The following is a 21,971-nucleotide window of genomic DNA, read 5'->3' as shown; positions in this document are numbered from 1 at the left end:
AAGCGCAAGGCAGAGAATAGTCAGGAAACAAGGACAAAAGTCAGGAGCCAAAAACAGCAGAAACAGGATACAGGACGCCGGAGCTTTTGAAACCAATACTCTGGCACAGGGTGAAGGAAAGAGGTGCTAGATATACTCCGTGGTGGGCCCTGATAGGTGGCTGGTGGATTTGGTGGTCAGATGCACCTGACCGCTGACAAGCTGGGGGAAGAAGCGTCCCATTGTCTAGCAACAGGACGCGGCCTCATTGTACATGCGCAGCCGGCGAGACCCGGAAGTACGTCCCGTCGCTAGTCAATGGGGCGTGAATGAGAGGAGATAGCGGGTCCGTCCCCGGCACCTATACACAGTGCGGGAACGGCGCCTGACAATGGGTCAGTAACAGGTACACTGGTGGGTTTCAATAAAATAGCTCAGACATAGCCAAGATACCTGTTGCTCATACACAATATTGTGCCCTGAACCAATCAGATTCTATAGTGTACTAGATAAATGATAGGTAGAATCTGATTGGTTGCTATGGAAAACACCTCCACTATTCCTTTTAAGAAGGTTTGATAAGTCTACCCAGTGAAGAGGTGCAGACATGTGCCTAAGCAGAGGCCCGACTATTAATAAATTATCAATGAGACTGTTTAAAAAAAAAATTTTTTTTTATATATAACACAGCAACTTATGTCATTAGAAAAGAAATGGCTTTAGTCATATGTATTTTTGTTAATTGTTTTTGCTTTATGTATTTAAATAACAGAATGTTACTGGTGTTTTGGATTGCCCAGTGATTAAAAGCCTCAGATAACCTACAAAAAGGTGCTAGAGAACATATGATCAATGCTATGTTTGTTTTTGTACTTTACATAAACTAAAAAGAAATTTTCTATTTGAGGATTTTTCTTCTTTAAGTTGACAGGTCTCTACCCTGCGTCATAATGGTCTATCTTTAGACCTGTGCAGGGCAGGCTATTTTCTGTAGTGTTACAAGTTGCCATTTGAAGCTGATTTCTCCCATCACTACTGGTAAAGTAATCCTGGATCTCTGCACTGCATAGAAACAGTCTGTGTTTCCTGCCTTGTTAATGGTTTAATAGCAGCATGTCTGTATCACTAGCTGAACTGGTGAGTCACATGCATGTGGCCTGGGGGGGGGGGCAGCCTCTGTCTGCAGCCTGCACCACGTGTGCCCTGGCTCTGCCCAGTGGGAGGACATTGGTGACAAAGCTACCCTTGTATCCTAACATGAGCAGCTGTAGTGCAGACTGCCAGGAGCCAGCAGCCGCACCGGGCCCAGGGAGAGGTTGGCACAGCACCCATAGGATCAGCCCTAGTATTGAAGATCTCTATATTTCTCTTACTAGTCACAGGTCAGTAATCTCAAGGCATTGGTATAATGTGCATAGAGCATGTCTGTTGTCAGATCTGAGCTATTTATAAAGTATGTAATAATTATATGGTTTGTCATTGTTGGATCAGGCAACATTGTTTGCATACAGTAGAATTTTATTATACGTAGAGATGGTGTGGAATATTATTATATTTCGCTATATATTGAGCTAAGTTTGGCATCTGCTAGTCATTGCAAGAAAAATTGTAAATATTGTAATGAGTCTAGAAAACATTGTAATTATCCAGGAATGGGAAATGCATACTGCTATACACTAAGGTACATCCTCTGGTCTGAACGTAATGCTTTGTAGATACTTGGAGGACTTAGAATTAAGTATATTGATGGCTATACTGGAAGGCAGTAAGATCTGGGTATATTTGCTTATGCAATGTGTTTACAGGATGTGTTTGAATATATTCAAGACTATATTAAGTCGGTTTGAATAGTGGAACAAAAGGTGATCTGATGTTGCAGATAAAGAATTGCGTAGAATAATGCTACACATTTATATTGGAGTATATGTGTATATACACACTATACAAACACTAAAATATGCATTATTATAAGTGTTCTATATGTTTATATTGCCCATAAGGTGTTTGTTGATGTTGATGGTATTTAGTATGTATCACCTTAGTAAGATTATAGCTGTTTGTATTTTGGGAAGTGTATAGCAGTGTTTTGTATATGTAGAACTAGAGTATATTTTTCGTTGTGCTTATTGTGGCCAAAATACAAAACTTTCATGAAAGTACAACAGTTCATTATATTTAGGACTGTTGTCCCCGGACAGTCCCTTCTTTGTTCCATCCAAAATCTTTAACTTACAATTTCCACATAATTGTGAACTCTTGATGCACCCAATTTGGAATAGGTTCATCTGTCTTACTTTATTTGGGAGCTAAATTGTGAGGTTGGGACTTATGTCCTGAGCTTACATCAAGTCCAGTGATGTCCTGGTTGTTTATTATAAAAATAGGGGAGTTGAATAAATTATAAATACATACAGTAGTAGTAATCCAGTATGTGGGATATCTTATTGATTTATTACAGTATACTAGAACAGTAAGGATTTGTACATTCAGCATCTATTTATTAAGGTACTGGATAAAGTACAGAAACCAGGACAGTACAGTAAGAAGTAATATTATACACACAGCGGTATAATACACTGTATGAGGTGTTATTCTGCGGTCTATACTACACTGCACTGCTGTACTATCCTTATAAGAATGGCATAAGGTTATAAGGGCAACGGAACCAAATTTACATGTAGTTTAATAGTAATTTGGTCATTTAACCTAGTAATCCTGCAGCTATCTTACTATAATGTACAGATAGCAGTGCAATATAATGTATAGTATACAAACAGCAAGGCAGTGTACAAGATATTGTATACCAGACAGCATAAGGTATATATTATAACAGTATATAGTACAGGATGAATGCAGTACAGGGTATGCGGTACATAATATATAGAGTGCAATACAATATGAGGTAAGTTATATATAGTACAGTGTATTAGGTGTTATTTATAGACAGCAAACCAGTGTATAAGGTACATTATATACGACCAACAGTACAGTGTATGAGGGGCATACTATAAATACAGAAAAGTATGAGGTACATTATATACAGACAGCAGGGTATGAGGTACATTATATATACAGAGGTACATTATATACACAGACAGCGGAGTATGAGGTACATTATATATACAGAGGTACATTATATACACAGACAGCGGGGTATGAGGTACATTATATATACAGAGGTACATTATATACACAGACAGCGGGGTATGAGGTACATTATATATACAGAGGTACATTATATACAGACAGAGGGGTATGGGGTACATTATATATACAGATGTACTTTATATACAGACAGTAGTGTATAAGGTACATTATTATATATACAGACAGTAGTGCAGTGTATGAGGTACATTACATTATATACAGACACATCAGTGTATATTTATATGACAGCAGTGTTACAGTAAGCCCCCAGTAATGCAGCATTAGATGCCCCCTCCTCCATGTCATGGTGGCCTCCTCCTCACACGTCTCCCTCTCTCTCCCGCAGATGATCAGCCGCTGAGCCCCGGACCATGGACCGCTCTCTACCCACCTCTCCCGGCTCGGGCGGCGGCACAGCCGAGGCCTCTCTGCCCTTCTTCGACTCCTCGCACGCCCTGCACCTGCTGCGGGGGATCAACGAGCTTCGGGCCGAGGAGAAGTTCTTCGACATGACGGTGACCGCCGGCGGCCAGGACTTCCCCTGTCACCGCACCGTGCTGGCCGCCGCCAGCAACTACTTCCGCGCCATGTTCGCCGGCCGCCTGCGGGAGAGCCAGGCCGAGCGGGTGGAGCTGCAGCAGGTGAGCGGCCCCATCCTGGGCCTGCTGCTGGACTTCTGCTACACCGGCCGAGTGACGGTCACCCAGGAGAACGTGGAGCTGCTGCTGCAGGCCGCCGACCTCTTCCAGTTCCCCTCGGTGAAGGAGGCCTGCTGCACCTACCTGGAGCGGCAGCTGGATGTCAGCAACTGCCTGGAGATCCAGGACTTCGCTGAGGCCTATGCCTGCCGGGGCCTGGCAGAGAGCACCAAGCGCTTCATCCTGGCACACATGCCCCAGCTGGCACAGGCCCGGGAGGTGGAGAGGTTGCCCTACAAGCGCATGCTGGAGTACATCATGGATGACCGCCTGTGCGTGGACAAGGAGGAGACCGCCTACCAAATAGTCCTGTGCTGGGTGCGGGCCGACCTCCCGCACCGCCAACACCGCTGGCCCGAGCTCTTCCAACACGTCCGCCTGCCCTTCATCCGCCGCTTTTACCTGCTGGCCCACGTGGAGAGCGACCCCCTGGTCTACTACAGCCCCTCATGCCTGAGGCTCATCGGCGAAGCCCGGGCCTTCCAGTCCTGTGAGTACGACCGCCACGACCAGCCCTGCGAACGGATGAGATCCCGGCCTTCCACCGGCTTGGCGGAGATTTTGGTGGTCATCGGCGGCTGCGACCAGGACTGCGACGAGCTGGTCACCGTGGACTGTTACAACCCCCACACCGGCCAGTGGAGGTACCTGGCGGAGTTCCCCGACCACCTGGGCGGCGGATACAGTATCACAGCGCTGGGCAATGACATTTACGTGACCGGTGAGTGATGGCGTTGTGGTTTTTTGTAGCCCTAACGTGTTCTGTAAAGGGATTGGATTGCAAAGTAGGATACATAGATGAGCATGGTCTGAACACCACCTGCTCTCGCCCAAGATGGTTTTAGGCAGCTTGCCATGAATCAGATTGGGCGATAGTTACCAAAGATATGTCACCCTCCTCCTGGGTCACCATGTCAGCAATGGAGATATTTGATTGGGCATCAAGGTGCACACTTACTTGGGGTTTGGTGGTGGCTAAACTAGTCCTGTTAGCCCGTAAAAGCTTGCAATAAGGAGAGTAGAATATGACGTTTGGGGGGAAGCTTTCTCCGGCTGTGAAATTACTAATATAATGTTCTGCCAGCCACTAATGCTACCTGAGAGCCTCAAACCGTGGAGGCCTGTTATTATCTTTTCAAATAACATTTGCAGGTGTTTTAGCTTCACATCGGAGTCAAAGGATAGTGCTATAAAAGCATCTGTCTTACCATAACTTTTTAAATCAAGGGGTTAAAGCCAAGGGAAAAACACAATGTGCAGGCCACCTTAACGTTCTGTCAGGTCTGTAAACAGGAAGATCTGTTCCTTATCATGAATTAAACTGTCGTACAGTGGTTTCAAATCACACCTCATATTAGTTACCCTCATCTGCTTCTTTCCTTTGGTGGCAAACATAACCGAGATTCTGCTAAATGATGATTACATACAAGTAATTGTTAGAGGTTTTCAGTTCGAGGTACGAGACGTTTCTTGTGTCCATGTAAATATCAACGTAAGCCCTCGAAACACGTGCTTTTTTCCCCCATTTCAAAATCCTCTGCAATTTTAAGGATCTACGTTCATGTTTGGATGCAACCTGCACGCACCTTTCGGGTAAAAACAGCGAGCGCGGAACTTGAGCGTAGTGCGGACAGTATTCAAAGCCAAACGCAGCTCAAGATATGTTTCCATTAGATTCTGGGGTGTAAGTATGCTCTGCCTAAACTTTACTTGCTGTATGTAGACCGACCAAACAGACTGCAGATTATTAACATAGATGCAATAAAAGGTCAAATCAGAATGCATACAAAAAATAATTCTAGTATTAAAATAAAGAAATAATAGTGTCCAGACATGAATTGCCTTCATTGGCGTAAGGCCGATTTGTGAGAATGCACAGAGCTATTTCAAGCAAGATACGGCTCACAAACGGACTTGGCGTCCGAACCTGAACGTTTGTAAAGAAATGTTTTGGGTATGTGGACAGATCTTACCAGATTGATCAGGTATCTGCAATATGGTCTCTTTTGCTGTGCATGCTACATATGAAAACATAGGCCCAGTAAAACTAAACAGTTGCCCGTAGAATTTTGTAAACTCGCACTGCAAAAAGTGGCGGCTAACATGATTGGTTGCAGTGGTCATGCTGCATTTTTCGTGTGCTCATAAATAGCCTCCATTGTTTGTCTAGTAGGGATCGCGGATCCTTGTCACCTCTCACAATTTTGGCCTTTTTGGTCCACAAGGACAGTTTTATTTGGCTAAATCCAACTGCGGCCATGCACATAGAGGCAAACGTGCCATCTACTGCTAGTGGTAAGGACGTCTCCGTAGGTCGATAGGATCGTCCATTTCATTACACCATGAGGTAGATTTCTCACATAATTTTCTCTTTACTAGTCTGATGCCTGCAACACTTCTACATTAGTTTTAATGATCTTGCATCACTGACACATTCTTGTTGGTGATCATATAGTGCAGCGTTGGCTAAGTTGTGAAACTACAAGCCCCAGCATGCTTTGCCAATATATAGCAGCTTATTGCCTGAAGGGTATGCTGGGACTTGTAGTTTCACAACACCTGGAGTGTCACAGGTTAGCAAACACTGATCTAGTGGCTAGGAATGATGTTATATCATGCTATTGTCATATATGGAACACATTTTTGCAGGGCAGGGAATAAATATTAGTGTATATAAGACTCCCAGCCTAATTCGGCTTGTGTGATATTGGAGCTTTTTCTTCTTAAAATCTCTGCCCTCTACTGGAAGGAGTTAACGCAGATCGGTGATGGTCGCAGTTGGTGCGGAATCACTGTATGCTTAAACTGCAGCAGATCTTCACACTTCTCCGTGCACCGTGTCAGCTGACAAGTTCCAGCGTCTTCTGTGCCGTTGGCCGGGATCCATGTTGGTGTAGACAGGTTCGCACTTTGTCCACAATAAACCTTAAGTATCCTCCTCTTCGTGATCACGCGGAGATGTATTAATAGCCGAGAAGGACTAGAGTATTGAATAAACAGCCGGAAACCAGAAGTAAATAGATCCTTTTTTATTTTCAGCTTTAGGAACATATTCAGACCTTGAATCATAACATCCCTTGGTCCAAAGCACAGATTACCAAAGACGTTTCTAGAGGCACAGGGAGGGTTATCTGGTAACATCGTTAAGCGGTGCAAATTACTGATACTGCTCTCTTGGATTTTACCGATGCAAACCAGACTTTTGACGGTAAACCCGTTAAAGGGCCCTGAATCGGTCGCTTTTTGTCTGAAACTGCTGCATGTGGAGAACAATATTTTGCAGTCGGATTTCTTGCATATGTAAAAACAATGTAAAACATCTTCAGTTATGGAGCGTTTTATGCAACAGTCTTAAACTATCTCCTCCTTTATGTCCTGAACTGCACCGTCTCTCCCCCATGCACACCCCAGACCCCTTTCTTTCCCCATGCGTTCCACCACCTATAATGCATGTGATACAGTGAAGCCTTGATACTGATTGGCAGACGTTTGGCCAATTGGTGATGAAGCACCTGCAGATGGGCGGCCGATCTCGCTGCCCTCCTGCCTCAAGTCGTGTCCTTCTAGTTGAGTTCTGCTGCTCTACCATATTCAAAAGCAGACTTATCACTATTATTAACAGCTTATGCTTATAATTGCTTGTTTATTGTAAAGAGCTTTGGGTCTCATGGGAGAAAAACACTAAATTATTATTAATAATAGAACAGCGCCACCCAGTGTCCACACTTGTGAACATACCCGTTCCTCCTGTGATTGTTCTAATGCTCTTCTGAGTTTACTAAAATACATTTTATTTTGTTTCATTAGGGAGTAATAGGCTTTTCTTATGGTAGCATATTGGAATACATATCTTTATTTAAATAGATAGAAACGGGCAAAAATACTCTTTGAAGATGCTGCATTTTGTACCTTTAACCCAGTTAAAGCACCCAATACCTACAAATTTCGGAGGAAGTTCTCCCGAGAGAGCAGGCCGCTCTCCTGGATCCTGCCCACTTCCCTGGAGTAGTGGGTGGGGCTTTAATTAAGCGATTCACTGTCAATCGTGTCATGACCCCGCCCTTGCTGAAAAGGGGGGGTCTAAAAAGTAGTTTTTTATTGTATTACTTTTTTTCAGTTTCTAAAGAAAAAAATAATAATGACATTTATTTGTAATTTGGATACTCCTTCGTTTTGTGGATGTGTCTTCCCATGTGTCACCGCTACAGGAGTGTGTGTCAATTGGATTTTATAGAGCTGCTAATATGATTTAGTTTTTATTGACTGTTAGTCAAATTTACTTAGATCTAGTAGTTGCAGGCAGGAGAACGGAACAGTTCTCCCCTCGGACTGCCCTCTGCTCCGGTAAGTCCTTGTAAGGTTAGTACAGTGCTGTCACAGGATTTCCTCCTCTGACGAGGACGCAGTACATAGCGTTCTCTTTGAACACTGTGTTCTGCAGTTGAGGTGCCAGGAACCAACTGAGACGGTTCTGGCACCTTCTCCGGGTCATTGACAGCTGGGAACAAGTGTTGTTATTTGGATCTTTTAAAACAATAGTGTAGAGCTAAGCATTCACGGCTCTGCTGTTTTCAATTTAGCAGGCTGTATGCGAGTGGCTAACTATCTTCAAAGACCAGAGTTGCTGTTATTAATAATAATAATAATAATAATATTATTATCCTGTCTATATAGCACCAACATCTTCTACAGCGCTGTAGAATTAGGAAATTTAGGCCCATCAGGTCTGACACAGGAACAGAAAGACACACCGGAGCCAATTTGGGCAGGAACCAAATCTGCCGGTTCGTCTTTGGGTCATAGGAGGAAAATGAACGATGTAGAGGAAATCACACACACTCCGCAAGAAGATACTCTATGCCGATACTATAGTTTTGAGGAATCGTTATGTATATAGCACCTGGAAACACTCAGTAAGATGGACAACACAAGCAGTGTTCTCCCCAGAAAATTTTGCCAGCCGGGGGGCATTAAGAAGTAGCCGGGTGGGGGCGTTTATAATAATATTGAAAAATGTTGGAGTTTATTGCCCACACCTGCCAGGACTGGTGGTCAGTGGTCTAACACACACTGCTGGCTGCAGTGCTCACATAGTGCCTGGTCTAATAATCTAATAATTCTATTATAATAGGACACTGGTGGGTTCCAAGAGCCGGGTGGCAAGTAAAAACAGCTGGAGCAGCCAGGAATTGGGTGCTGGGGAGAACACTGACAAGCATTTACTGCAATTAGCTAAACCGTCTGCTAGATGCTGGTTTGTAATGAAGAGCTGGTCACTGAACAGCAAATCTCTTTATCAAGAGCTCCATGTTTTAATTTCACTGCCAGTTTCACATTTAAATAGTATCGTACACTCTCCTCGCAGCGATCCCCAGGAGATGGTCACAGGCTGCCACTGTCTGTAATTCTGTCTAATGTACTGCAATTGTCCCTTCAACCAAAGTCTATTTATAACCATGTGACTTGTACAAGATTTCTCTGGAGAGCTTAAGGAGCAGGTGCAGTTATAACTGAGGAACGTGTGTGTTATGTGCACAAACACTGCTTACATGGGGCCATTACCAGATCCACAATGCTTCTATTCTGCTACAAGCTATCACTGGGGAAAACATGTATTGATCGTTCTATGGTCGCAAAGCAGCCACTTGTAGGGGAAGGGAGACATTTACGGCCTTTATATAGGTTATGGGACCTGTTATCCAGGAGGTTCGAAGAACCAAAAAGGGATAAAGTCTATTGGTGCAGCTGTTCCGTGGTTGTTGTATACACAGAGCTGGTGCCCAGATGTTTCTTTCTATAGTGACTGTGAAGGGCACTGCGCCCTCCCCATAGCCGGACCCCCAGGGTCACTTTTTCAGGGGCTTTTCGTGCCTCTCACAATCCCCAAAGATGGTGCCGGAGGTTCGGCAGAAAGTCTAACACTACTCTGCATGCCCAACATGTCCGAATCGTACTCATGGGTGCAAATTTACACCTAAACCCTGCTTATGTCCCTCATTAAATATTTATACATTATCAAAAATCTCTATAGCACATGCCCTATATTTTATCATTTTGTTTTTTAATGCAGATCGCAGTTTACATTTGTCCTCTGTCCATGTAGAGAAACCTTTTGACATCTGCAGTAAACGAAGCGGACGTAGCGGTGTCACAGACGTGCAGTCTTCACACTTGCGCTGTAAGCAGCCATTACCAACGACTCCCATAATCCTTTTCAACAAATCCTTATCTCAGGGGAGAGTCCTGCAAACTCTCTTCTGAAATCGACTCTCAGTCCATCATCACAAGTGATCGGAGTCTGGACTTGGTGGAGGCAACTTTACTACTCTTAGGGATTCTGTAAAACCTCAATAAAACTAACCCATTGGGAGTTAAAATTCTGATCCAAATATCTACATATATGCCCAGCAAATGGGATTGGCACGAAAGGAAGTGACCAATATACAATAAAAAAAAATAATTAAAAAAACATTTTGTAGGGTTATAACCACACCGGGTGGAGCAGTATCTAGCATGGGTGGAGTTGTGTTTTTACAGACCTAGTGATAAGTGGACAGGTACCTGTTAGGTACCGGCATAGAATATTTACTTCTCCATCTTGTATTCCAGGAGGGTCTGATGGTTCCAGGCTTTATGACTGTGTCTGGAGGTACAATTCCAGTGTGAATGAATGGACGGAGGTCTCCCCGATGCTGAAGCCGAGGGAATACCACAGCTCCACGGTGCTGAAAGGCCTCCTCTACGTCATAGCCTCCGACAGCACAGAGCGCTACGACCACACTATCGACTCCTGGGAATCGCTGCGGCCTATGCTGTACCCGATGGATAACTGCTCCACCACCTCCTGCCGGGGCAAGCTCTATGCCATCGGCTCGCTGGAGGGCAAGGAGACCATGGTCATGCAGTGCTACGACCCGGACAGTGACTTGTGGTCCCTGGTCAACTGCGGCCGGCTGCCACCTTGGTCCTTCGCACCCAAAACCGTGACGCTAAATGGATTAATTTATTTTGTCAGGTGAGTGTCTGTGATACTACTACGTCTGGGGGGTGGAATCACCTTATCCCTTTTATGGTAGGATTTATCTTCTGGTAAGATCTAGTTAGGGAATAACGGATGTCTGGCCATTCCCCTGACAATATTGTATACTGGTGTGAGATCACGATATACTGGTTAAAAGTGTCACCTGCACACAATGGAGGCAGCATTTTTAGGTTGTACCAATGTTTGTGAGACTCCAGCCTATTCACTAGTGACCTCACTGAAGTGTGAGAAACAACTGTCTCTGTAGGTGATGTGAGCTTTCTAGAGGAGTAATGTGATGGCATATTGAGGTTTACAGCAGAGCTACACTTGTTACCATTGTAGTTATGTATATGTCTAGTATGAGCTGTTGGTTCATATTTTGATCAAAACATTTAAGCCTGCAAACTAACGTCAAAGGTGTTCACGTTAGCAAGTCCTACATTAACAACTATACTTAACCAATTTTTTTGTTAAAATTAGTTCTGAAATAATTGAGATAAACTAGTTTATTTTATGGAAGATTTTTTTTTTTCTATTCCAACCAGACTTCCTGTCTGTAAACCAATTGAAAAACACTGCAAGGAGCCACCTGGAGCCTAAAATGACTGACAGGAAAGAATGCAAGGGGTAAATGTATCAAGCTGAGAGTTTTTGGCGGGCTTGAAAAGTGGAGATGTTGCCTATAGCAACCAATCAGATTCCAGTTATCATTTAATTACTACATTCTACAGAATGACAGCTAGAATCTGATTGGTTGCTATAGGCAACATCTCCACTTTTCAAACCCGTGGTGATACATGAAAGTGGACCTGTCCTCATGAATGAAAGGCTTCCTCTCCTCTCGCAGTATGATTGCTGTATTTGAGAGCTATTGGGCTGCGGGAGATTTAAAAATGGGACAGTCCCCCTTGTGAAGGCGACTCCTGATTGGTTGCAGCAGCTTTAATCCAATCATGTGTTCCTGCCTCCCATGTCAATGCCTCGCCTTATAAATTAAACATCTTTTTGAATCTATGTTAGAAAAGATTGGCGATTCATTATCTATATTTGCCACATGATTGTATTGGAGCCTGATAAGTGCCAGAAATGCTTATATTACTCATAGAGGGGGGGGGGATTTCCTGAATGTTGGGGGAGGGAGACATGTCAGCCAAAAAATTATATATTTTTAGCTGGACTTAGCTTAGCTCAATAGTAACCAGAGAGAAGAGATAGGTGAGACTAACTGTTGTTAGTATTTTTATGAAGGCCAAAAATAAATGACAAGAAAGTCTATCCATTTGTTACTAGAAGTTTGAAAACCGTATAAAATATTCCAAGTGGCAATAAACAGTTTCTAAAAAGTATTTACCCCCTTTTTGGCTTTTTTCACGTTTCACTTTCTTACCTTGTGCTTTCAAAATAGATTTATACTGGAATCCTTTCCACTGATCAGCACAAAATTCTCTATTATGGCAAGTTAATAATAATTGATTACATAAATATGCTTTACTTTTACTAAGATTTTCCTGAATAACACTTGGTGCAAGTATTTGTCTGCCGATGTCACATAACTAATTGATCGGTGCCCACCGGCGTACAATTAATAATTAGATTGATTTCCACATAAATACACCTGTCTGTGAGAGGACTCGCAAGTTGATTGGTGCATTTGCAAACAAGAGCTTCATCATGAATGTCCAAGAACATTCAAAGCAAATTTAACAAAAGGTTATTGAAAAGCACCAATTAGAGGAAGGCCGTAAGATGATTTTAGACTTTTAATGATCCCCAGTACCCTGTTAAGTGTGTCATAGAGAATATAGCACAGCCACGTCTGTCTAGAACAGACCCTCTTCCAAAATTAGGGAGTCCACCAAGAGGACTACAGCAACTCTGACACAATCTTCCATAGCAGCCATGGGAGAAATTGTTTGTGAGATGACAGCAGTGGGTACTTCACAAATCTGGACTTTATGAAAGGCTCTCGAAACACGCGTGAAATCTTGCCAAGAGTTTGCCAGAAAGCAAAGTGGAGGAAGATTGTATGGTCTAAGACTAAGATTGGACTTTTGGGCTGCAAGCCTGCTCCAGAAACGCAATTCATACCTTTTATACCTCCCAGCAGTCAAAATCAGGACACAGCAAGACCAATCAAAGCAAAACCACGCCCCCGATTCACACATCCCCAACACTAATCCACCCAATCGGACCGAGATCCACATTAGAGTGGCTTAAATACCAAAAAAGTAATTAATCAATGTTCTGGAGTGGCCCAATCCTCAATCCCATTGAGAATCTGTGTAAAGATACGACACTCCCTGTCCAGCCTGATGGAACCTGAGCAATATTGCAAAAAAGAGTGACTGGAAATTGCAAATTCTTCCCCAAATAAACTCCCATCTCTAACTGCATCCTAAGATATACAGACAAGGGGTGGTGAATACGTACGAGTTCAGTTATTGCCTGTTTCTTGTTTGACAGTAAAGTGTGTTTTGTGTTGATCAGGTGTAAGAACGCCAGAATAAATCTATTTGATTTAGTGAAATGTAAATCCGTTTTTATAGCCGGCGTTTCAGCAGAACAGAACAAAGCCGTGTGTTGTGTCCTATTAATCTTCGTACAAGGTCTGTTCTTTGCATGCGTCCAAAACTCCCTTAGACTATTTTTCAGGAGTATAAATATAGTCGGCTGTGGGATATAAAACCCCCTCCTATCTTGGCAGCAGTGTTCTCCCTTACAAGAACATTGTATTCCCTTAAACACCCAGAACATAAACACAACTGAGGACGACATTGCCACTAAATATAACGTTTAAAGTCTGCGATCCGGAGTTCTTCTGAGGCTTTGCGTCCAGTCGGAGTGAACAAAATGTGTCATTTCTGTTCCCAATAATGCCTCATTCCACGTCATTCCTCCATAGTTACCGTGACTTTTCTTAAGATGACAGCTGCCGCGTCCTCCGCCAGTAACGGCTAATACTCCTCACCTGCCCCTGCCACACACACATTCTTCCTATAATAAAACAGGAGAAATGTCTGCGGGATCATGTTCCTCTGTGGCTGGAAAACATCTGAACAATATGTCTCGTACCAGCCTTTTTTATGTCTGAAATAATCCCTGTTTTATTCTGCAAGAATATCACTCTCCCTTGTAGGCGTACAGCATTGCAAGCTTTCAGATTTAAAGTGCACCTGGTACTCGCATTGGGTGGCACAGTGGTTAGCGTTGCTTGGGTCATGAGTTTGTTTCCGACTCTGTGTGGAGTTTGTATGTTTGTTTCCTCCGGGGGCTCGGATGTCCTCACACAGTCCAAAAACTTACTGACAAAATGGACCCTAGTGTGTGTGTTTGCGGTAAGGAATTTATAGTGTACGCTCCGATGGAGGCAGGGTGCCATATGAATGGTGACATGTTCTCTGTACAACGCTGCGTAGTATGATTGGCGCTATATAGATAAGAGAGAAACTTTGGGGTTCTCTTGGATAATGAGTGTACACGCAGTTTAATACCCGTTATCTTCCAACAGCAATTTTAAACGCTGCTAATTTTAATTTAGTTTTATTATTCGATATGGTACTGGCCCAAGTGCCTGACCTCAGAAGGCTTAAAGGAAAGGTGGAGGTGTTGCCCAAAGCAACCAATCAGATTCTAGCTATCATGTTCTAGTACATTCTACAAAACGATAGGCAGAATCTGGAGGTGTTGATATGGGTAACACCTCCACTTTTCCTTTCAAGGTAAATCTACCCCCTAAACTCCATAAATTTGACTCTGAAAACCATGTTTTTAATGGCTGAGGGAAAATCTTCCAAAGCTATACAGCATGTTTGTATTCCCAATAAGACCCTTTTCTTTTTATACTACAGAGACGATTCCGCTGAAGTGGATGTATACAGTCCTTCGGAGAATGAGTGGAACAAAATCCCTGCCATGAAACAGGTAAGGTTCTGTCTCGCTATATCCCAAAGGCAAACTGAGGAGGGGGGGGAGGGTTCCTAGTGCCTGGAAACCCCCTCCAGACCTGTATAATTGAGGTGCCTGGACCCTGCTCCCGCTTCACACGGCTCTGCTTGAAAAGGGAGAGCTGTGTGCACCTAACAGTAGTGCACGCAGCATTGCCCATGTATATTATAGGGATAGGAAGAGTTGGAAAGCAGCCAATCACTGTCAAAAATTATAGCCACGCCCCCATGCATGCTGGTCATGCCCACTGGCGGCGTGGTGTGGAAACCCCCCTCTACAAATACTGCGTTTGCCCCTGTATCCTATTCTGTGTTTGTACTGTTTATGAGGTAGAGCGGCTATTTACTGGTTTGGAAGCTGGAGTACTGTGCTAGTAACCAGATTGGAGCCCTTATATATGTATTATTATTTACATCATTCATGTAATACTTGGATAAATATGGTGGCAGCGTCTTAGATTTTGGTATAGTCGTTACTTATCGGTCTCTAATACTTTTATAACGATTACAGGTACACGTTGGCGGGAGCCTGGCCGCGCTAGGTGGGAAACTCTACGTCTCCGGCGGATACGACAACACGTTTGAACTCTCGGATGTAGCGGAGGCCTACGACCCGGAAACGAAAGAATGGAGCATTGTGGGACATCTCCCCCAGTCGACTTTCTGGCACGGCAGCGTCAGCATATTCAGACAGTTTATGCCGCATACCCAGTATAGTTTTGATGGCGTCCCGCTGGACAACGCCAACCACGAGAGGAACACAATCAACCTCAACCGGCGACGGCAGAACTTACACAACCACAATCTGAACGAGTTGCACCGACGATAGATCGTTCTCTTCTTTTCACCCTAATTTAACCAAAACGACCAGAAACGACAGAGGGCCAACGGCGGGATTAGATAACACTATGGTTTCTATTTTAATAATAATTATATATTTATATACATGTTTTGGGTTTTGTTTTTTTCCACATGATCACGTGATGCACTCCCCCAAACTATACATACAAATGTGCATGTTTGTATGTTGAAAGCTGTTACTATTGTTTCGTATGTTCAAAAGGAGCAGAGTTAAGACATTGATATAAAAGTATATTTTTTCTAGCAAACAAAAATACGTAAAATACGCAGCCACGTTGCTAACAAGGCCATGTCCTGTAAGTATCGGATGCCGTTGTTGCACCCATCTTGTCTAAGTTACAGTGTAGAAGCCGCCTACGCACAGAGCTGGCAGCCATTTTGTGCAGTGAACCAACCTTTTATAGAGCTTATCTATCACTTCTCTGATGAGGCAGCATTGGCGCAGGTTTTAGAGAACGGGTACATGATGGCACCACAACTGTGGGCAGATAATGCTTGTGTTATATATACACCATTTGGAGACAAACGCATCTCATAATACAATGTTTTTAAATATTGTGCAAAATTAAATGTGTTTGTTTTCCGTTGCTGTAATGGGTTCAGATTCGCTTAAACACATTGGGTGAACTTTTTACAATAAAACACTAAATATGATAGAAGCACGCTAATATACAATGCTATATTGACAGTTCTCTGCCCGGTGCTGTGCAGCCGGGATTCCTCTAACTGTTGCTGCTTTCGCATTTGCTGATAAATCCGCCGCATCCCTGACGCCACCAGACCCCAGGAGCTCACCGCGCTGTACGAGAATTAGCAGATAGACAAGGCGGAGCGTTCCGTACGTAGGTCGGGGAGGTGGAGCAGTGACATCATCAGGATTACAGCAGATGTGACCGCCAGCAATATGGGGGGGTTCTCTTGTTGCATATACTTTCCTATATCGGGCAGTACAATATTAACTCCTTAATCTACACATTATTGTTGTCTATTATAGCACAGCGAAAGAAGCCTTGCAGGTGTAGGACATATGGCTGCATTCATACCCATCTCCCTGTCTAGTAATCTGAACCAGTATCTGTCCAGCTACTGACCAAGTCACCCCCCTCGGCAGTCCCTGTACTTTCATATGCATTGGTCCCAGACTGTATAGAAAATACAATGTTTACAGATCTGTGCATTAACTTTATACACGATTCCATTATGGCAATAAGTGTCAACGCTATCCCAAGATCTCACCAGCTCAGTGTCTGCACCATTTATTAATCCTACACTATGATCCTCTGCCGTTGTCACATTAGCACTCGGTGGGAAATGCTGTTGGATGTGCTTTTATATGATAGGGAAACAGTGTTTCCCATTGAATGTTATGTCACTCATGAGATCCTGAACCCCTGGGACAGCTGAATGGTTGGAGAACGGTTACATTAGACCAGGACAACCTGTAACTCTCTGAGAGATGTGAAACTACAAGTCCCAGCATGCTTTGCCAGTAGATCGCCAGCTGCCAGGGTTGGCCAGGCCTTGCCAACTTGTGACTCTCCAGGTGTTGCGAAACTACAAGCACCAGCAAACCTTGTCAGCTATTGGCAGGCTCTCTGCTGGCAAAGCATGCTGGGACTTGTAGTTTCACGACATTTGGAGCCACAGGTTGTCCAGGTCTGCTGTAGGCTTTAGGAAACAGCAAGTTCTCACTGATCACTACGTTTGGACAATAGTTTGCTGTTAGATGCTATCTAGTCATATGTGACATTTTACATATAGATTTGAGAATGTTACAGAAACCCTTTTTATACGAGATCTGCTCTTATTTTAGGTTTTCGTGCCTTTTTTTTTTTTATTATTATAATTAAGCATTTGTATATATGTTTTCATGAGTCTATTATGTATTTCTATAGAATAGAAATATCCAGCACAGATCATTTGTCACCAGTACCATATTAAGGAAGCTTCGTGTTGACATCACTGGACTGATAAAGCTTTGTTTGATTGAAGGAAACAAACATCTGTTTATGCCAATCACAATCACTGCTATACACAAAACATAAGATCAACAACACAGGAGAATGCAAAATATACACAAAGCTGCCAAGCTCTGCCAGCCGGGCTCCTTCCACGCTGGTGGCATATTGGCAGCCTGCACCCGCTACAGGGGAATATAATGGATTTCTACACGATCGTTCACATGGGGGATCCTATTTGTCTTGATGGCACACACTCCACCTGGCATATCGCCTTAGCAGAGGTGACTCCATGTTGGTTATGTCATCACAGGGAAATCAGTAAGTGTTCTGCTTTATTGATGGAGAAATTTGTCTTGGAAACTAACTAGATTTTTTTTTTTACATTAACATTTTGCAACTATTGGTTCATTAATAACATCAGAGGCGGAACTAGAGCTGTAGGCCCTGGTGCGGGGAGGAGGGAATCGGGGCCCCCGTGCAGTGGGCCCCTGTTGCACCAATGGTAATTCCGACACTGCATACCGTCAATGTATTCTTAGCCAATCAGAGTTGACCTTTCAAACAGGTCTATTCATGAAAAGTAAAACTGCTCTATATTTTATGCCACATCAGTTTGACAGCTCACTGATCCACGTATCCACTGCATCTACACATTATTAGGTCAGATGGTGTCAGACACACCATCCGGTTACTTAAGGTATACACGTCACCCGGACACAATAGGTGTGTGATGCAATGATCATTTGCTACAGGGCAGTGATTTACAGACACTACTGGGACGCTACTTCATGTTTTCTTAGAAAACTGTATGCATTGAATTCATTAGTCGCAGACATAAGCTGACATACGTGCTGTTGTAATGTTTTGCCTTATCTTGTTTTGTTTTTTTATAGAATGTTTGTTTTTAGTTTTCTTTTAACATGATCATTGTATTGTTTGGAATGAAATTTAAATAAAGTTGGCTAGAAAACAAAACGTGTTCTTTGTTTTATGCAGGGATGTCTGCTTCAATGGGGGTCTAAGATCACACCCCCTTTCAATTTTCATTACTTACAACTTCCCACCTCCCCACAGCTCATTACACGGTGCTTATTATGATAAGCCTTATAATATTAACATGTTTTCATATTTGAATCTGAACGTGCCACCCATGATGACATCATAAGGGTGCAGCGTGAATTTGGTGCCTTTAAACGCAGACTGCGCTATAGCAGTAGCTATATACATGATGGTCGTTGCGTTTTCAGACGCGGACTGTACCTGCGCAGTATGAACTGGGTGCAAGGCATCACCGCTCTACAGTGGGCCAGCAGAGCTGTGCACATCTCTTCAATACAAACTTTTTTTTTTTTTTTTTTTCTTTCTGGTGTAAGAAATAGGAGCTAATTAGGTCTCTGCTATGGGCAGCACGGTGGCTCAGTGGTAGCACTTCTGCCTCACAGTGCTGGTGGTCAGGAGTTCAATTCCCCACCATGGCCTTATCTGTGTGGAGTTTGTATGTTCTCCCCGTGTTTGCGTGGGTTTCCTCCGGGTGCTCCGGTTTCCTCCACACTCCACAAAACATACTGGTAGGTGGTAGGTTAATTGGCTGCTATAAAATTGACCCTAGTCTTTACGTGTTAGGGGATTTAGACTGTAAGCTCCAATGGCACAGAGACTGTTCTGAGTTCTCTGTACATCATTTATATAGTGGCGCTATATAAATGTGCCTATCATCATCAGCTATCTATGTAGCGCCACTATATAAAATAGCTGATGATGATGATTGCTTAATTAACATCCCAAGATGGGATGTTAGTTAAGCAATCATGAGGGTGGATGGGGGGCGGTGAGCTGTGATAAACAGGCCTCTTTTCTATCCGCAGTCCATCTTTCTGCTATAGGTTCAAATTAAGTCTGAGCATAATTTCACTATTACTGTACTGGTTAAAGATGATAGTTGATATATGATGATAGTGTAAGTGATAATGATTAACAGTCTATGGGCCATAGACTCTATGCAAGACTATTTAGCACAGCAATGTGTTTGTGTGCTATCCTGTGTTGTGGACGGGTAGTATTGTTGTCTTCATCTTCCGTCTACACTCTGAAATCTGATCGGAAAAGCACATCTTAGTAGTTAGCACTTCTGCCTCACAGCACTGAGTTCCATTCATTTGTATGGTCTCCCCATGTTTGCCGCCCACAATCCAAAAACATACTAGTATGGCTGCTATCAAATCTCAACGGGCAGGGGACTTATGTGAGTTAGTTCTCTGTATAGAACTAGTGGCGCTATATAAATAAATGATGAGGATATATACTGAGATAAAATGTCATGTAAAATATAATATTAGTCTGTAAAGTAGTAAAGACTGTTACTGAAATATCTTAAATGAGACCTTGTAATAATATGATTATTTTTCCCTAATTGGCCTCACCTGTCAGATTAGCTCTCTTTTACATTAAACTCTGGTGGGAGATTAAATTAGTGTAGACAGTCCCACGCAGCGCTGTCAGGTCTTCAAACCTTCAAAAATCTTCTTTTTGCTCGCACCTCATAGTGGTTCCCAAACTCCCTGGGGTGCCTCGGCCAGGGCCAGTGGTAAGCAAGGCGGGGGACTACTTGGTAATTATTTTGGCTTAGGTGGGGGGTGGGGGGGGGGGGGGGGGGGGGGGGGGTTGTGTGCCTGGAACTGAAAAAGTTTGGAATCCACTCGGTTAATGTATTAATACAGATGAGACTGTGAGGAGTCAGTCGCTATTTGCAGCACTAATAGATACAATGTATCAATCTCCACTGCCCCCCCCACCCCCCCCCCCCCCCCCCCCCCCCACATTCCCTCCTTTTGTTTATTTTGTGCTCTCCCACTTAAAATGTAACTTCCCTCCCACCATCTGTCTACCCTGTATCTCTCTATTTTATGTATGTCCCCGTTTACTTACATTACTACTTGATGCCATTACAAACAGTGTCCTCATGAATGGTGACAAGTTGTGTATCTCAGCTGATGATTGGTTATTAACTTTCTATAAGTCTGTTGTAGATTGAGGGTCGGAATAGCCCCTGTAATTTACCACCCCCGTTTACATTACAAGACCTCTAAGCTCAGCGTATACAAAGTCCCACATACTGTCTGCTCCGTAATAAATCTGCCAAGATATAGTTTATCTGTACTAGCTGGAACAAGCTCTGTTATGGACGGACTGGTCAGATGAACACATACCCAGGTTAAATTTGTGATCCAGCATTACTAGATCCAGCATTGTCTGACATCACTACAGCGTTGGCTAACCTGTGACACTCCAGGTGTTGTGAAACTACAAATCCCAGCATGCCCTTCCAGCAATAAGCTGCTATATATTGGCAAAGCATGCTGGGACTTGTAGTTTCACAACACCTGGAGTGTCACAGGTTAGCCAACACTGTGCTGTCTCTTCTAACCTTCAAAAGGGCTCCATATTACCCTCAATCTCAATACTAAATTAATTTACATTTAATCAAAGAACCCACATGCCACTACACCACCCCAGAACACTTCTCCGACTACTCAAAATGCCTAATCACCCATCTATATAAAATTCTTCTACGAACATACAAAGCAGTCAACAAAATTGCACCGACTTACATCTCCTCACTTGTCTCACAACATCTCTCAACTTGACACCTCCGTTCTGCACAAGATCTGCATCTCTTCCACTCTCATCACATCCTCCCATTCCCGGTTACAAGACTTTTTTCGGGCTGCACCCACTTTATGGAATTCACTCCCACAAGACTTTCCTCTGGTCTTCAAACCTTCAAGCGCTGTTTGAAAACCACCTCCACAGACAAGCTTATAGTATTCCTTAACCACCCTCTTAATCTCCCTAGGTTACCCTATTACCACCCTCTACACAACTAACACAAGACAACAACCCTCTGACCTGATCACACAGCCCACTCAATACTTTGCACCTTGTCCCATAGATTGTAAGCTTGTGAGCAGGGTTCTCTTACCTGTCTGTATTGCCCAGTATTGTTTTATTAATGTTTGTTCCCAATTGTAAAGCGCTACGGAATTTGCTGGCGGTATATAAATAAATGATGATGATCTCTGCTCCATTTACCCAAAAAGCTTCACACCTCCCACATAACCTAAAACACCCCTCAGCCCCCCACCACTTACTTAAGAGAGGAAGGCAATCGGTCATAAAGCAGGAATCGCCTGGGAGCCACAGAAAAAGGCCTGGTGGGCCACTCGTTGCCCATCACTGGACCAAGCGCTTGTTGTCTACAGACAGCAGAGGAAGCCAATTGTGTTCTGAACCAATACTCATGGGAATGCTACCTATCCCTTCACCAAGATCAATGACATGTGACCAATATTCACAAGGC

General features: G+C 43.4%; 1 protein-coding gene across 3 annotated transcripts in view; it reads left to right on the top strand.

Annotated features, from left to right (window-relative positions):
- The window catches only part of KLHL21 (kelch like family member 21), a 49,999-nt gene extending 34,258 nt beyond the window's left edge, over window positions 1-15,741 (top strand). For 2 of the 3 annotated variants that reach the window (XM_075190085.1, XM_075190084.1), the window contains exons 2-5: window positions 3,473-4,545; window positions 10,434-10,839; window positions 14,697-14,769; window positions 15,304-15,741. In XM_075190085.1, the coding sequence (XP_075046186.1) occupies window positions 3,498-4,545; window positions 10,434-10,839; window positions 14,697-14,769; window positions 15,304-15,621 (1,845 nt within the window). In that variant the 5' untranslated portion in view covers window positions 3,473-3,497 and the 3' untranslated portion in view covers window positions 15,622-15,741. Of the gene's footprint in view, window positions 1-1,198; window positions 1,362-3,472; window positions 4,546-10,433; window positions 10,840-14,696; window positions 14,770-15,303 lie in introns of those variants that run through there. The other variant, XM_075190083.1, reaches the window with a different exon arrangement.
- The last annotated feature ends 6,230 nt before the right edge of the window (window positions 15,742-21,971 follow it).

Source organism: Mixophyes fleayi, chromosome 11, assembly GCF_038048845.1.
Source record: "Mixophyes fleayi isolate aMixFle1 chromosome 11, aMixFle1.hap1, whole genome shotgun sequence".
Classification (NCBI taxonomy): Eukaryota; Metazoa; Chordata; class Amphibia; order Anura; family Limnodynastidae; genus Mixophyes; species Mixophyes fleayi.
The sequence above is the reverse complement of the archived record's forward strand: the minus strand, read 5'-3'. Positions and strand labels throughout refer to the sequence as shown.